The 17,180-nt window shown below is 31.9% G+C and overlaps 1 protein-coding gene across 1 annotated transcript in view; it reads right to left on the bottom strand.

The window, feature by feature from the left end:
• Positions 1-17,180, bottom strand: part of LOC149792220 (uncharacterized) — a 124,999-nt gene that overhangs the window by 51,685 nt on the left and 56,134 nt on the right. Inside the window, exons 14-15 of the mRNA XM_089969543.1 lie at positions 8,520-8,564; positions 2,415-2,432 (exon numbers count right to left, since the gene is read on the bottom strand). Coding sequence (XP_089825669.1) covers positions 2,415-2,432; positions 8,520-8,564 — 63 coding nt within the window. The remainder of the gene's footprint in view (positions 1-2,414; positions 2,433-8,519; positions 8,565-17,180) is intronic.

Below are 17,180 nucleotides of genomic sequence, written 5' to 3'. Positions count from 1 at the left end.
CAATGTTAAAATTCTTGTGAAAGCCAATGTTAAAGTTTCTGTGACAAGTTAACATTAAAGTTCTTGTGAAAGTCAATGCTAAAGTTTCTGTGAAAAGTTAACATTAAAGTTTTTGTGAAAGTCAATGCTATAGTTCTTGTGAAAGTCAATGTTAAAGTTTCTGTGAAAGTCAATGTTAAAGTTCTTGTGAAAGTCAATGCTAAAGTTCTTGTGAAAGTCAATGTTAAAGTTTCTGTGAAAGTTAACATTAATGTTCTTGTGAAAGTCAATGTTAAAGTTCTTGTGAAAGTCAATGTTAAAGTTTCTGTGACAAGTTAACATTAAAGTTCTTGTGAAAGTCAATGTCAAAGTTCTTGTGAAAGTCAATGTTAAAGTTCTTGTGAAAGTCAATGTTAAAGTTCTTGTGAAAGTCAATGCTAAAGTTTCTGTGAAAAGTTAACATTAAAATTCTTGTAAAAGTCAATGTTAAAGTTTCTGTGAAAAGTTAACATTAAAGTTCTTGTGAAAGTCAATGTTAAAGTTTCTGTGAAAAGTTAACATTAAAGTTCTTGTGAAAGTCAATGTTAAAGTTCTTGTGAAAGTCAATGTTAAAGTTCTTGTGAAAGTCAATGCTAAAGTTTCTGTGAAAAGTTAACATTAAAATTCTTGTGAAAGTCAATGTTAAAGTTTCTGTGACAAGTTAACATTAAAGTTCTTGTGAAAGTTAACATTAAAGTTTTTGTGAAAGTCAATGTTAAAGTTCTTGTGAAGGTCAATGCTAAAGTTTCTGTGAAAAGTTAACATTAAAGTTCTTGTGAAAGTCAATGTTAAAGTTCTTGTGAAAGTCAATGTTAAAGTTCTTGTGAAGGTCAATGCTAAAGTTTCTGTGAAAAGTTAACATTAAAGTTCTTGTGAAAGTCAATGTTAAAGTTCTTGTGAAAGTCAATGCTAAAGTTTCTGTGAAAAGTTAGAATTAAAGTTCTTGTGAAAGTCAATGATAAAGTTTCTGTGAAAAATTAACATTAAAGTTCTTGTGAAAGTCAATGTTAAAGTTCTTGTGAAAGTCAATGTTAAAGTTCTTGTGAAAGTCAATGTTAAAGTTCTTGTGAAAGTCAATGCTAAAGTTTCTGTGAAAGTCAATGCTAATGTTCTTGTGAAATGTTAACATTAAAGTTCTTGTGAAAGTCAATGATAAAGTTTCTGTGAAAAGTTAACATTAAAATTCTTGTAAAAATCAATGTTAAAGTTTCTGTGAAAAGTTAACATTAAAGTTCTTGTGAAAGTCAATGTTAAAATTCTTGTGAAAGCCAATGTTAAAGTTTCTGTGACAAGTTAACATTAAAGTTCTTGTGAAAGTCAATGTTAAAGTTCTTGTGAAAGTCAATGCTAACGTTTTTGTGAAAGTTAACATTAACGTTCTTGTGAAAGTCAATGTCAAAGTTCTTGTGAAAGTCAATGCTAAAGTTTCTGTGAAAGTCAATGCTAAAGTTTTTGTGAAAGTTAACATTAAAGTTTCTGTGAAAGTCAATGTTAAAGTTCTTGTGAAAGTCAATGCTAAAGTTTCTGTGAAAGTCAATGTTAAAGTTTCTGTGAAAAGTTAACATTAAAGTTCTTGTAAAAATCAATGCTAAAGTTCTTGTGAAAAGTTAACAATAAAGTTCCTGTGAAAGTTAACATTAAAGCTTTTGTGAAAGTCAATGCTAAAGTGTTATGAAAAGTTAACATTAACATTTTAGTGAAAGTCAATGTTAAAGGGTTTGTGAAAAGTTAACATCAAATTTCTTTTAAAAATCAATGTTAAAGTGTTTGTGAAAAGTTAGCATTAAAGTTCTTGTAAAAATCAATGCTAAAGTGTTTGTGAAAAGTTAACAATAATGTTTTTGTGAAAGTCAATGCTAAAGTTTTTGTGAAAGTTAACATTAATGTTACTATTAAAATTTCTATGAAAGTCATCATATCAAATTTTTCTGTGAAGTTTTGTGAAAAGTCAATGTTAAAAGTGACTAAGATCAGCTTATCCTTTCTGTTCTTTCTAATTCTGTGCTTCTGGAAGCTAAAACTGGCAGTGACTGAGTTACATAATTCAAAGTAACAACACTTAATTCAACATCAACATGTAAAATGAATGCACACAATTTCCCATAAGCTGTGCAACCTATGTGCATAACAGCACTCCAAGTCATAAAGCTGCTGAAGAAGTCAGAGCTAAAGGATTAATCAGTGCTAAAGGATTGTCAGAACTAAAGGATTAAGTCAGAGCTAAAGGATTAAGTCAGAGCTAAAGGATTACATCAGAGCTAATGGATTAATCAGTGCTAAAGGATTAAGTCAGAGCTAATGGAAATAGAGTTAAAGTATTAAGTCAAAATTACTACAATTGTCCTATACTAATTACAAAGCAAATAAGTAGCTTGTGCCATATTATATTTACTTACAATGATCTTTTTAGCTGTCTGAAAAAAATGTCATAAAACTCTTATATCTTTTTGTTTACTAATTGTTTACTAATTATTAATTAACTATTTGGGTAAGTTTAGTTAGGACTTATTTTACAAATGGATTTTGGAAGAAATAATACTTTAAGACAACCTTTTTCTTGCAAAACTGTTATTTCCATAAAAATATTTATTGGAAAAAAGGACATAGCTGTTGTGAAATAATATTTATAAGTTGCCATCCAATTGAAGAAACATTTTGTTCTTAATACAATTAGAAAATACTGATAATTTGTATGTAAATTTATACAAAAAAATAAAGTATAAAATATATAAACACAAACAGTTAAATCACTCTTGCAGGAACATTCTAGTCCTCATATCATTTTGTTGTTGCCCACAAACCATACCCACTACCCCAGACAAATTATGCATGTGCTAAAAAGAACTGCAAAGTAGGACATATTCAGAGGGCAAAAAATTCACTGGTGCACCAAGTGACATTGACCAACACTTCATATTTCTTTGCTACAAAGGCAAAAATACAAAACTTATGTGACACAGAAAACAGATATTTTTGTGTATCAGTAACAAAATACAATTCAAAGAAGAGGCTATAAATGTCATCTTAATCAATAAGAACTATCAAGTCTATTACATCTAAAGAATATCTGAGTTTATCATGTAAAAATTAGTTTCAAAACTATTTAATTTTTGTAAATAATATTTCACAACCAAATGAAAGTACCATGATCAAGTACATCTGTCTTTTGGTAGTTGTAGTAGTTACAACAAACACATCCCCCATAAGATTGTTTATCAAAACTCAATGAGAGACACAAATAACAACCAAGAAACATCTGGACAAATGAGACTTGAATCGGCAACTTTTGTTGTATTAAAACTGCATAATCAGAGGATAAACCAATCATGCAGAAGAATTAGGTCAAGATAAATAAAGAGAAACTGTAACCTACTTTCTCTTGATACACTATATCATGTTTGAATCACAAATCAAGTGTGTTAGTGCTTGGAAGGAACTCAACCATCACTCTTGCATTTTGTTAGATGGCACAACTGTTTTACAAGATTCTAGACTGGTTCTCTTCTTCGAAATATTTTCTTCATGAGCAATAGTACTGAAACAGAGACCCATACTATGCATATGCCACCTGCAGGATTGTGGTGGGTGAGTTCCATATTATCAAAGGTCACACAAAGTGCTGTCAAACAGTGACAAAACCACATCTTGTCAACCATTATTACAGAGTAATCCAACATTGTGCCTGGTCTTGGTGTCTTCTGTAGTGATGCATACTGACAAGGAAAGAGAGCTAAATGTCAATACTGGTAGAACATTGGTGAACCTATAAAGCAGAGACTAGATCTATGTGTAAATATCAGGGTCCATCCCAGGCAATATCTATGTGTAAATATCAGGATCCATGCTGTGGGGCAATTTAGGCAAAATCTCTATAAATATCAAAGTCCATGTTGGGCAGTGATTCAGGCAATACCTATGTGTAAATATCAGGGTCAGGCAAAATCTCTATAAATATCAAAGTCCATGTTGGGTAGTGATTCAGGCAATACCTATGTGTAAATATGAGGGTCCATGCCAGGAAGTGATTCAGACCAATTTTTGTGCAAATTTCAATGTCTATGCTTGGAGTCAGTTCATGCAAAATCTATCAGTAAATATATGTGTCCATGCTAGGGGTCAATTCTGGCAAAATAGTTAACACAGTGTCTGACATTTTGCATAAATGCACAGAAAAAGTGCGGTTGACATTGTCTTCTCTCGAGCTTATGACCTTGCTCACTCCATATCAGGCCAATGAATGCTATTGTTTTCAGAGTACTCCTTATCAGGCCATTGAATGCTACCACATTCTGAGTACTCCTTATCAAGCCATGGAATGCTACTGTATTCTGAGTACTCATTATCAGACCACTGAATGCTACTATATTCAGATTACTCCTTATCAGACTACTGAATGTTACATATTTTGAGTACTTCTAATGAGGCCACTGAATGCTACTGAATTCAGAGCACTCTTAGTCAGGTCAATGAATATTATTGTATTACAAGTACTCCTTATCAGTCCATTGAATGCTACTGTTTTCTAAGTACTTATTATCAGGCCATTTAATGATACCATATTCTGAGTACTCCTTATCAGGCCATTTAATGATACTGTGCTCAGAGTACTCATTATCAGACCATTGAATGATATTGTATTCAGAGTACTCCTTATCAAGCCACTAAACGCTACTTTATTAAGAGTAATTCTTTCCAGGCCACTGAATGCTACTGTACTCATAGCACTCTATATCAGGCCATTGATTGCTATCATGTTCAGATTACTCCTTATCAGATCACTGAATGCTATTGTATTCAGAGTACTCCTTATCAGGCGATTGAATGCTACCATATTCAGAGTACTCCTTATCAGACCACTGAATGCTATTGTATTCAGAGTACTCCTTATCAGACCAGTGAATGCTACTTGATTCAGAGTACTCCTTGTTAGGCCATTGAATTCTACTGTATTCAGAGTATTCCTTATCAGACCAATGAATACTACTGTATTCAGAGTACTCTTTATCATTCCATCGAATGATAATATTCTGAGTACCCCTTATCAGGCCATTCAATGTGACCTTATTCAGAGTACTCCTTAGTAGGCCACTGAATGTGACCTTATTCCAAGTACTCCTTATGAGGCCATTGAATGCTACTGTATTCCAAATACAATTGCAATTCTGGTATTTTTGTTTTATTCACTAAGCAATTCAAATAGTTTAAACATGGTATTTCTCCCAATTTTTCTAATGTAATTTATCCTGAGCTGTAATAAAGAAATCCAAAGAAAATCCCAGAAATAAATGTTTTAAATGGTATTCTGAGGCAAATACTATTTTGAATATCCAAATGACAAAAAGGGAAATTAACATGCACTAATGCTGGCCAAGTATGTCATTGGCATGTCAGTCACTAATAAGTATGTCATTGGTAAGTCAGTTATTAATAAGTATGGTATTGGCATGTCAGTCACTAATAAGTATGTCACTGGTAAGTCAGTTATTAATAAGCATGGCATTGGCATGTCAATGACTAATAAGTATGTCATTGGTAAGTCAGTTATTAATAAGTATGGTATTGGCATGTCAGTCACTAATAAGTATGTCATTGGTAAGTCAGTTATTAATAAGCATGGCATTGGCATGTCATCACTAATAAGTATGTCATTGGTAAGTCAATCACTAATAAGTATGTCATTGGTAAGTGAAGCACTAATAAATATGACATTAGCAGGTCAATCACTAATAAGGATGTCATTGGTAAGTCAGTTATTAATACGTATGGCATTGGCAGGTCAATCACTAATAAGTATGTCATTGGTGAGTCAATCACTAATAAGTATGTCATTGGTAAGTAAAGCACTAATAAATATGACATTAGCAGGTCAATCGCTAATAAGGATGTCATTGGTAAGTCAATCACTAATAAGTATGCCATTGGTAAGTCAATCACTAATAAGTATGTCATTGGTAAATCAATCACTAATAAGGATGTCATTGGTAAGTCAATCACTAATAAGTATGCCATTGGTAAGTCAATCACTAATAAGTATGTCATTGGTAAATCAATCACTAATAAGTATGCCATTGGTAAGTCAATCACTAATAAGTATGTCACTGGTGAGTCAATCACTAATAAGTATGTCATTGGTAAATCAATCACTAATAAGTATGCCATTGGCATGTAAAGCACTAATAATTATGTCATTGGTAAGTGAAGCACTAATAAGCATGTCATTGGTAAGTGAAGCACTAATAAGTATGTCATTGGTAAGTCAATCACTAATAAGTATGTCATCGGTAAGTCAATCACTAATAAGTATGTCACTGGTGAGTCAATCACTAATAAGTATGCCATTGGTAAGTCAATCACTAATAAGTATGTCACTGGTGAGTCAATCACTAATAAGTATGTCATTGGTAAGTGAAGCACTAATAAGTATGACATTAGCTGGTCAAGTACTATTAAAAATGACATTGGCATGTCAAGTACTAATGTTGTGTAAGCATGCCAATGGCACATGCTAATGTACATGTAAGCATGACATTGGCATGTCAAGCATTAATGTTGGGTATGTGTGCCAATGACATATGCTAATGAACATGTAAGTATGACATTGGCATGTCAAGTACTCATGTTGGATAAGTATGCCAATGACATGCTAATGTACATGTAAGTATGACATTGGCATGTCAAGCATTAATGTTGGATAACTATGCCAATGACATGCTAATGTACATGTAAGTATGACATTGCCATGTCAAGCATTAATGTTGGGTATGTGTGCCAATGACATATGCTAATGAACATGTAAGTATGACATTGGCATGTCAAGCATTAATGTTGGGTATGTGTGCCAATGACATGCTAATGTACATGTAAGTATGACATTGGCATATCAAGCATTAATGTTGGGTAAGTATGCCAATGACATATGCTAATGTACATGTAAGTATGATACTGGCATGTCAAGTATTAATGTTGGTAAGCATGCCAATGACACATGCTAATGTACACGTAAGTATGACATTGGCATGTCAAGTACTAATGTTGGGTAAATAAGCCAATGGCACATGCTAATGTACATGTAAGTATGACACTGGCATTTCAGGCACTAATGCTGGGTAAATATGACATTTCTATGTGAAGTACTAATGTGAAGTAAGTATGACATTGGCATGTCAAGCATTAATGTTGGGTAGGTATGCCAATGACATGCTAATGTACATGTAAGTATGACATTGGCATGTCAAGCATTAATGTTGGATAACTATGCCAATGACATGCTAATGTACAGGTAAGTATGACATTGGCATGTCAAGTACTAATGCTGGGTAGGTATGCCAATGACATGCTAATGTACATGTAAGTATGACATTGGCATGTCAAGCATTAATGTTGGGTAGGTATGCCAATGACATATGCTAATTTGCATGTAAGTATGACATTGGCATGTCAAGCATTAATGTTGGATAACTATGCCAATGACATGCTAATGTACAGGTAAGTATGACATTGGCATGTCAAGTACTAATGCTGGGTAGGTATGCCAATGACATGCTAATGTACATGTAAGTATGACATTGGCATGTCAAGCATTAATGTTGGGTAGGTATGCCAATGACATATGCTAATTTGCATGTAAGTATGACATTGGCATGTCAAGCATTAATGTTGGGTAAGTATGCCAATGACATGCTAATGTATATGTAAGTATGACATTGGCATGGCAAGTACTAATGTTGTGTAAGCATGCCAATGGCACATGCTAATGTACATGTAAGTATGACATTGGCATGTCAAGCATTAATGTTGGATAACTATGCCAATGACATGCTAATGTACATGTAAGTATGACATTGGCATGTCAAGCATTAATGTTGGATAACTATGCCAATGACATGCTAATGTACATGTAAGTATGACATTGGCATGTCAAGTACTAATGTTGGGTAAATATGACATTGGCATGTTAAGCACTAATGTGAAGTATGACATTGGCATGTCAAGCATTAATGTGCAGTAAGTATGATTGTGCATATCCTAAAGATGGAAAATGTGGCAAGCATGTTACAGAAATGAAACAGAAGGGAAATGGAATTTACATCACAAATATGGTGTACAGGTGTGCCCAAAAAAAATGAATGTTCTGGAAGTTTGCATTCTAAATATAGGACATGACAGACAGTCCTGTGTCAGAACTAAGCAAAGCTGAATTTCAATTGTGTGTCACCAACGCATAATGGCTGAAATATATGTGACAAAATTAAGAAAGCTGAAATTTTGTGTGAAAAACAGATGAACTAAAAGAAAATCAATTTTGACGAAGATGATCTGAGATCTTTAGTGAAAATGGATCCTGGTCTTTACACAGCAGAACAAAACACTTTTCTTGAGAACACTTGACACATTTCAAATAATAAAACATTTCAAGGATAAAATAACTCTAAAAGGATGGTGTACAAGAGAGACAACTGTTAACTTGCTGCAGAATGAAACACACATAAAATGTTACTAACTGAGTAATCCAGAATTTGTCCAGGAATGATGTTGTGAAGGGTCATCTTAAAAGTAACACAGAAAGAGATATCTTGATATCAAATTATTTTTTCATTAATGTGGAAAAATAAGAACACCAAATCAATTAATTTCAAAAGCCATAATGAATGAAAAACTTTACAAACTGTAAAATCAACTAAATTCATTAAAAGAAGAACATTAGTTACAGATTACCTCTAAAGTGGGGATGGAGGATGGATTGGCTAATGTTATATCACTGATGTTTGACAGCTGGCAAAATTTCCAATGCTTTGGACACCCAAATAAAGTACAACACAGAACAAAAGTACTAAGGAAGACACCCAAATAAAACATAACACTGGACAGCAGTACAGGGAGAGACATCTAAATAAAGCATAACACTGAACATGAATACTGAGAAAGACACCCAAATAAATCATAACACTGAACAAAAGTACTAAGGAAGACACCTAAATAAAGTACAACACAGAACAAAAGTACTAAGGAAGACATCCAAATAAAGTACAACACAGAACAAAAGTACTAAGGAAGACACCCAAATAAAACATAACACTGGACAGCAGTACAGGGAGACACACCTAAATAAAGCATAACACTGAACATGAATACTGAGGGAGACACCCAAATAAAGTAAAACACTAAACAGGAGTTCAGAGGGAGACACCCAAATACAGTATAATACTGAAGAGCAATACTGAGGGATCACAACAGAGAATATACTATTTACATTTATGATGTAACATTAGCCTCATTTAATTTTTCTTATTATTTTACTTCAAAATGTGTTCAGTAATTTATAATGTCTCACATTCATAAATGTGATAATGTTTTCCAGTGTAGAAGAGAAATGGAAAATATCCTCCCTTCCATCACATGACTGCTGTCCTAAATAACACAACATCAAAAAGATCATTTTGAAAGATACATTACCACTAGGACTTCTTTGTAAGATGTCTTTACATACACAATGTCATGACCATCTGCTGTTTATCTATCACTTTCATTTCTGAGTTGTTTTATCTATGTTTTAATCACACTTCCAAACTTGCATCAAATTTTTCAGTGGAACCAAACATTATACCCTCTCTCTCAATGCCATCAAATGTGTAATGGATAGCTTGTTCTTCAAAATTGATCTAAGCTGACTGAGTGCCATGTTATAACCTGCAAGCTGAGTGTCATGTTATAACCTGCAAGCTGAGTGTCATGATATAACCTACAAGCTGAGTGTCATGTTATAACCTGCAAGCTGAGTGCCATGTTATAACCTGCAAGCTGAGTGCCATTTTATAACCTGCAATCTGTTTGCATTCATACTGCATTCCATTTTTGTTCTCTCGTAAAACTGCTTTTCTCAGGCTCCTTATTATAGACATGAATGATTAGAGTAACGCAGATCCATATTTATCACACACTCACTTTAATTAGAGTAATGATTAGAGTAATGCAGATCCATATTTATTACACACTCATTTTAATTAGATAAATGATCAGAGTAATGATTAGAGTAATGCAGATCTATATTTATTACACACTCACTTTAATTAGAGTAATGATTAGAGTAATGCAGATCCATATTTATTACACACTCACTTTAATTAGAGTAATGATTAGGGTAATGATTAGAGTAATGATTAGAGTAATGCAGATCCATATTTATTACACTCACTTTAATCTTACAAGCAGCAGAGAGGGTGAATAGACCACTTGCTGGAAAGTCCATTTACAAAAAAAAGCTTCCTACAAAAATGAAAAACATAAGGTCAATAACATCAAACCGAAGCCTCTAACCAAAACCAAGAGTTTCTCTAACTGGGTTAGTTCATTTTGTTACTTCATCTTTGTCATTTGTGTTTTTCAAAATTTGTATGTGTGTTTTGTTTACCTTTCAGATACTCATTTTTGGTCATACCCTCTCTGCTGCTGTGTGGGTGTGTGAGTAATTAAATCATTATTATATCAGTCTCTCAAACAAATACTTTATCAAGACCTATACAATATCATGACTGAGGATCATGTAAACTTATCATGATAAATCTATGTGGAGTAGATTGCACTTTTGAGAAGAAATTTTTGAATTTAATCATGTCCATATCCCCATAACACCAAGTCTGATGAATGTTTCAGAGGGTATGTGTATCAACTCCATTAAACACAACTAAAATATTGCAGTTATCTCTGATCACTTTAGGTATTTGTGTACATCACTGAGTAACATAGATAAGACCGGTGGATCTGATTGTTTGTCCAGCATCATATACCACAAGATTATTAATAAATCCATCAAGGTCATCTTCATCAATATCGGTGATAAAATTAATAATATCATTACCATCTTCGTCTAGCAATTTCGCATTTTCATTAAAATCTTTAAGCACATAGTAGCATCGCTGATCATCTACAGATGGTGCTACAAAATATAATTTATCCCACTTGAGCCATCTCATTATCAGATTAAGTAATAATTGTGTCTTACCAGACCCAGATGGACCTATGATAATTGCTCTGACAGAATTTTGGTAGTGCTGGATGTTTGACTGGCTCTTGCTTTCGTGTCACTGAGAAATCAATGACATCCATGTTATACAAATATAATAAATAATATGGATCTATATTGTGTTCGATGCAAGTGGATTAACAACAATAACAACAACAAAAAATAGCGTGCCCTTACAGGCAAGTGTGTGAAATGTGATACAAAAAAAACAGATTTGCTTTGTCTCATATGAAGACAGGTGGTGATATTGCTGCTTCACTGGGAAAATTACCAGGAGCTCCATGGGCTACCACCACCTTAACGAATTCAGTATGCACATTTCGATGTCAGCACTCCTAATGAAGTTCATCAAGCAGATATTTTGTTTTTACCACACGATACTATTAAAATTGGTGGACATCAGTCATGCACATACAAATAAGCATTGACTGTCATTGACATTGCAAGTAGATATAAAGAGGCAGAACCATTATCAACTAAAACAGCAGCTGAAGTTGTATCTGCTTTTGAACAAATTTATCAGCAAGGACCCTTGCGATAGCCACAGTTGCTACAGGTTGATCCTCGCAAAAGAATTTCTTGGTGCAGTATCATCTCTGATAAAAAAACATAATGTCAAAATCAGACGAGGACATACCGCAATTCATCATGATCAGGCAATTGTTGAACAATTTAATAGAACACATGCTGAGCGGTTATTCAGATATCAATACTCAAAGGAAATAATTGAGAAAGATACGAGATCTCATGAATAGGTTGCAAGATTACCAAGTGTGAGAGCTGCATTAAATAATGAAATTACTCGTGCGATTTCTATGAAACCCATCAATGCGATTACAAAATAACATATACCAATATATATGACTTTTCAAAACAACCAGTACTGGATAATGTGACTGTGAGGTATTTATATGAACCTGGTGAACTTGAAGATGGTAAAAAAAGAGCAACTGATCCTATCTGGAGTATTATGACACATACTGGGTACAATTTCCAGTGTGGTAAGATCCATGGGTAGACCCGCAATCTACAGATTAGATTAAACGTGGATTTGTACGCAAACAATTACAAGTAATTCTTGAAGACACACAATTACCACCATGTTCACTTTTATGAACTAATGCCTCAATGTCGATTACACTCAAGACAGGTCAGCATCACATTTTTATGTGTGTGACCAAGACACAAGACTACTATTAATTCTATCGACTGTAAACTGTCTTGGATTATTATCTGAATTATTTTCAGCAAGAATAAACTTCTCAATACAAGCAAATCCAGTTAAATCAAAATCTGGTAATGGTCTGTTTATCACAACTCTTGTCATGTTGTTTGTTGGATGTCCAAATCTGTCAAAATATTCAGAACATTCTCTCATTCCAAGAAAACTTCTGGGATAACATGCAGCTTATCAACCGCAATAATTTCATCCTTATTAAATTCATATTTGCTATTCCATACTCCACCGTATCTTATTCGACATAACTGAGTTAGGTATCATCAAGAAATTCTGATCGTGTTGGTCTCCACAAATTTTTCTTCTGAGCAAAATGAGCAGCAACTGATGGAACTGTAAAACTAGTCATTAATTGTTCAATATCGCCATTGATATATTTCTGCGCAAGTTTTTTCATGTTTTTGTGGAGATATTCTGTATGATAAATATCTCCATTAGGTTGTACAAACTGATCATAAGGTCCCTTTTCAAAACAACCATATAGATACAGGATCGTTTTTAGTGATATCTCTGATAACATTAAACATATCAATTTCATCATTATAAAATTCAACAGTTCAGTCTCATGGAAATATTGTTACTGCAGATGTCCATGCATGTGCATTATGATCAATAATTTCAATCAATGCTCCTTTCAATTTATATTTTGATTCATACAAAATCTCTCCTGTTATTGTTTTTACTTTTATTCGGAATTTTAATTTCTTTCCTAATTCAGCAACATCATTTTATTTTACTTACCTGTTTACTCCCACAAATACACTTCCAGACTGACTGGAAGAAAAATTCTGGTGAATTTTTATAATCATGATAATGTATAAGCAGAATGTTCCAGAATAACTGATTGAATTCCAGAATAACTGATTGAATTCCAGAATAACTGACTGAATTCCAGAATAACTGACTGAATTCCAGAATAACTGATTGAATTCCAGAATAACTGATTGACTTTCAGAATAACTGACTGAATTGCAGAATAACTGATCAAGTTCCAGAAAAACTGAATTCCAGAATAACTGAGTTCCAGGATCACGTGTTTTTTCAGAAAATTCTGTGTAGACATGACCATAAAAGGCACCAGAATTTTTCTTCCTGTCAGTCTGGAAGTGTATTCAGGAGTGAACAGGTAAGTGAAAATCATTTAGTAATCTAGGGGTTGTGTTTGAGCTATACTACACAATTGTATATCTTTTTGATTGAGGAATATAATTTAAATATATATTTATTACATAATGAACTATGAAAATATTAATGCTATTATTTCCGCAATTAAAAAATTAAAACATGACAGAATAAAAATATGTGATGAACTGAATCCTGAAAAAATTATTTGTGATTTTGAATCACTGCAACAACAAAAATTTGAAGCTAGATATAAACTACCAGCAGAATACCTACTAAGCTGATTCAACAATCATTTTCCAATCCATGGAGACAGTCAAAGATACAGAAGATGATAAATTCCTTTCTCTCTCATGTGCAGTTGAAAAAATTATATCAGAATTATCTCAAGAATATGAAACAAAAAACATTATTAATACACGCGTGAGACAACTGAGAAAGATTATGTCAGATCATGAAAATAAAAGCAGTGTCAGTGACCATAGTGATTGTGAAAGTAGTGAAAACGTCATTAAAGGGGATTGTGAAAGTTATGGCAACAGTGAACGTTTCAGCTTTGTCTGGGGTAAAGGATGCTGATGAAAACAATGACAAAGTTATTAGTGATTGTAAAAGTGTTAACACCAAATAATAACATGATTATAATATTTATTTTGATTCAGATTTACTTCTGATAATAATATTTATTTTGATTAAGATTTATTTCTGATTATAATATTTATTTTGATTAAAATTTATTTCTGATTATAATATTTATTTTGATTAAGATTTATTTCTGATAATAATATTTATTTTGATTCAGATTTATTTCTGATTATAATATTTATTTTGATTCAGATTTATTTCTGATAATAATATTTATTCTGATTCAGATTTATTTCTGATAATAATATTTATTTTGATTAAGATTTATTTCTGATTATAATATTTATTTTGATTAAGATTTATTTCTGATAGTAATATTTATTTTGATTAAGATTTCTGATTATAATATTTATTTTGATTCAGATTTATTTCTGATAATAATATTTATTTTGATTCAGATTTATTTCTGATAATAATATTTATTCTGATTAAGTCATATATGTATTATTTTTAGTACCATTTACCCCAACAAATTATGAAATCAGTCCTATATGTATTATTTTAGCACTATTTACCAAAACTAATTATGAAATCAGTAATATAATTTTTATTTTTAGTACCATTTACCCCAAAAATATACGAAATCAGTTGATTTTTATTTTTTATTCTGATATTTTTTCTTATAATATCTATTCTGTCAGTCCTATAATTATTCTAGTATCATTTACCCCAACAAATTATGAAATCAGTCCAATAATTATTTATAGTAACATTTACCTCAACAAATTATGAAATCAGTTCTATAATTATTGTTTTTAGTACATTTACCCCAACAAATTATGAAATCAGTCCTATAATTATTCTTTTAGCAACATTTACCCCAACAAATTATTAAATCAGTTCTATAATTATTATTTTTAGTAACATTTACCCCAACAAATTATGAAATCAGTCCTATAATTATTTTTAGTAACATTTACCCTCAACAAATTATGAAATCAGTCTTATAATTATTATTTTTAGAATCATTTACCACAACATAATTTCAAGTACCATTTACCCCAACAAAATTATAAAATCTGAATGATTTTCATAATTTCAAGTACCATTTACCCCAACAAATTATAAAATCTGAATGATTTTCATAATTTCGAGTACTATTTACCCCAAAAAATTATAAAATCTGAATGATTTGCATAATTTCAAGTACCATTTACCCCAACAAAATTATAAAATCTGAATGTTTTTCATAATTTCAAGTACCATTTACCCCAACAAAATTATAAAATCTTAATGATTTTCATAATTTTGAGTACCATTTATCCAACAAATTATAAAATTATTTTTTATTCTGATAATATTTATTTTGATATTTATTATTTTTTTTTTTTAGTAGGATTTTCATAATTTTGAGTATCATATACCCCATCAAATTATAAAATCTGACTAATTTTTACAATTAAGAGTACCATATACATGTACCCCCTCAAATTATAAAATCTAAATAATTTTCGTTTTTTTGAATATCATTTTCCTGAAATGTGAACGAGAACCAGTAAAAAATAAATTCTGTCATAAAATATTTTATTTCCCCTGATTAGGAATCAGGACTGAAAATCAATCACGAATGTGAAGATCTATGGTCTTATATACATATTTATATTCAAAACTTTATATCTCAAATCAAGGTGTCTGAATTGGTCAGTAAGTTTGAAATGTATCTTTGATAATAGCGGATTATGACATCGCAAACCAGATTAATAGGTTCTTGTACAATCAAATATCCAGGAGGCACTTGAGGTGTAAATGTATATAAAACATACACCTGTTGAGCTTGACTAGATTTTCCAAGATCTACTTGATAGCTGCCATCAATTGCATCACAAATCAAGATTGACTGCAATTGTTTAAGTTATATTAACAATTCCTGGCAAAATATGGTGACTTCCAATATACAGATCATTTTTATGTCTGAGAATATCTGCTAGCCATTTATTTATTTTTTCCATGACTCAATAATTTTAGGAAAATGTTCATTTATAAGATCGTTTACTGTTTTTGTTAGCACATCAGTATTAAACCAGGTATTACAAATGTTGTTAATTGTTTCGTTTTTTATTTATAATGATCGAGAAACAACCATCTAAGATTCTTTATATAGGGTTTTGTAAAAAGTTCATCATATATAATCACAGTTTCAATGATAGCTTTGTTAATATATTTAATATCTGATGTTTTATCGTTCTAATAATTGGTTGTTTTACATCAGTACTGTAATATTGTGCAATACTGGAAAATAAATTTCGTAGGTCACCAAATGCATGTGCATGCTCAATTTTAATCAATACATGTAGAAAGATGATCTGATAAATTCTTCATCGATGTTTGTTGGTTTATCATTGTTATATTTATATATATAATCCTGCATGTTGGGAAGTATCTGACCATCAGAAGCATTACATGTGTGTGTGTGTGTGATTAGGAATTTTAACGTAGCTTGAACAATTTTTCAGTCATATCACTACAATGTCTGCAGTGTGGTAATTTATAGTGATGTCCAGCACTGGGGCATCATGCCACAGACATGTAGTATGATGTCCCATCCAGTCACATTATCCTGACACCAGGCCGACCAGTCCTAACACTAACCTCTTAATGCTGAGCGCCAAGTGAGGCAGCTGTTAGTACCATTTTTGTAAGTCTTTGGTATGACTCAACCGGGGATCGAACCCACAACAGTAAGACGCTGTGGTTAATTTTTTATCAGATGATTCCAACATAAATGTTTCTTCGTCCCCTTTATTTGACACAACAGACATGGTTCCAGAAAAACTATTGGAAAAATGACACCAGATATACATGGTAAATAAACTAAATTTTGCAGTGCTGAACACGGACAGCCTATACACACCAGTAACTACTGGGTATATCTGATAGTGTTGTTTTATTGTGTATAGCACATTGACGATCTGCTTAAGAGGAATTTTAATCATATTAATTTTTTTAACGATATCAGAAATTCCACTAATTACATCTTCTAGTCTTTTTCTAATATCATCAACATTACTCTGCACTATCATGATTAGCTCTGAAAATTATTTAGTTTCTCTGATAACGCCTAATCATTTCTTAATCGTTTCAATATCTGACATTATAGCTGTTGTAATACCACCGAGTTTTGTAATAATATCAGAGAGT

This window comes from Sinohyriopsis cumingii, chromosome 9 (assembly GCF_028554795.1).
Source record: "Sinohyriopsis cumingii isolate HCF-2022 chromosome 9, ASM2855479v2, whole genome shotgun sequence".
Taxonomy (NCBI): Eukaryota; Metazoa; Mollusca; class Bivalvia; order Unionida; family Unionidae; genus Sinohyriopsis; species Sinohyriopsis cumingii.
This window is presented reverse-complemented; position numbering and strand designations above follow the sequence as displayed.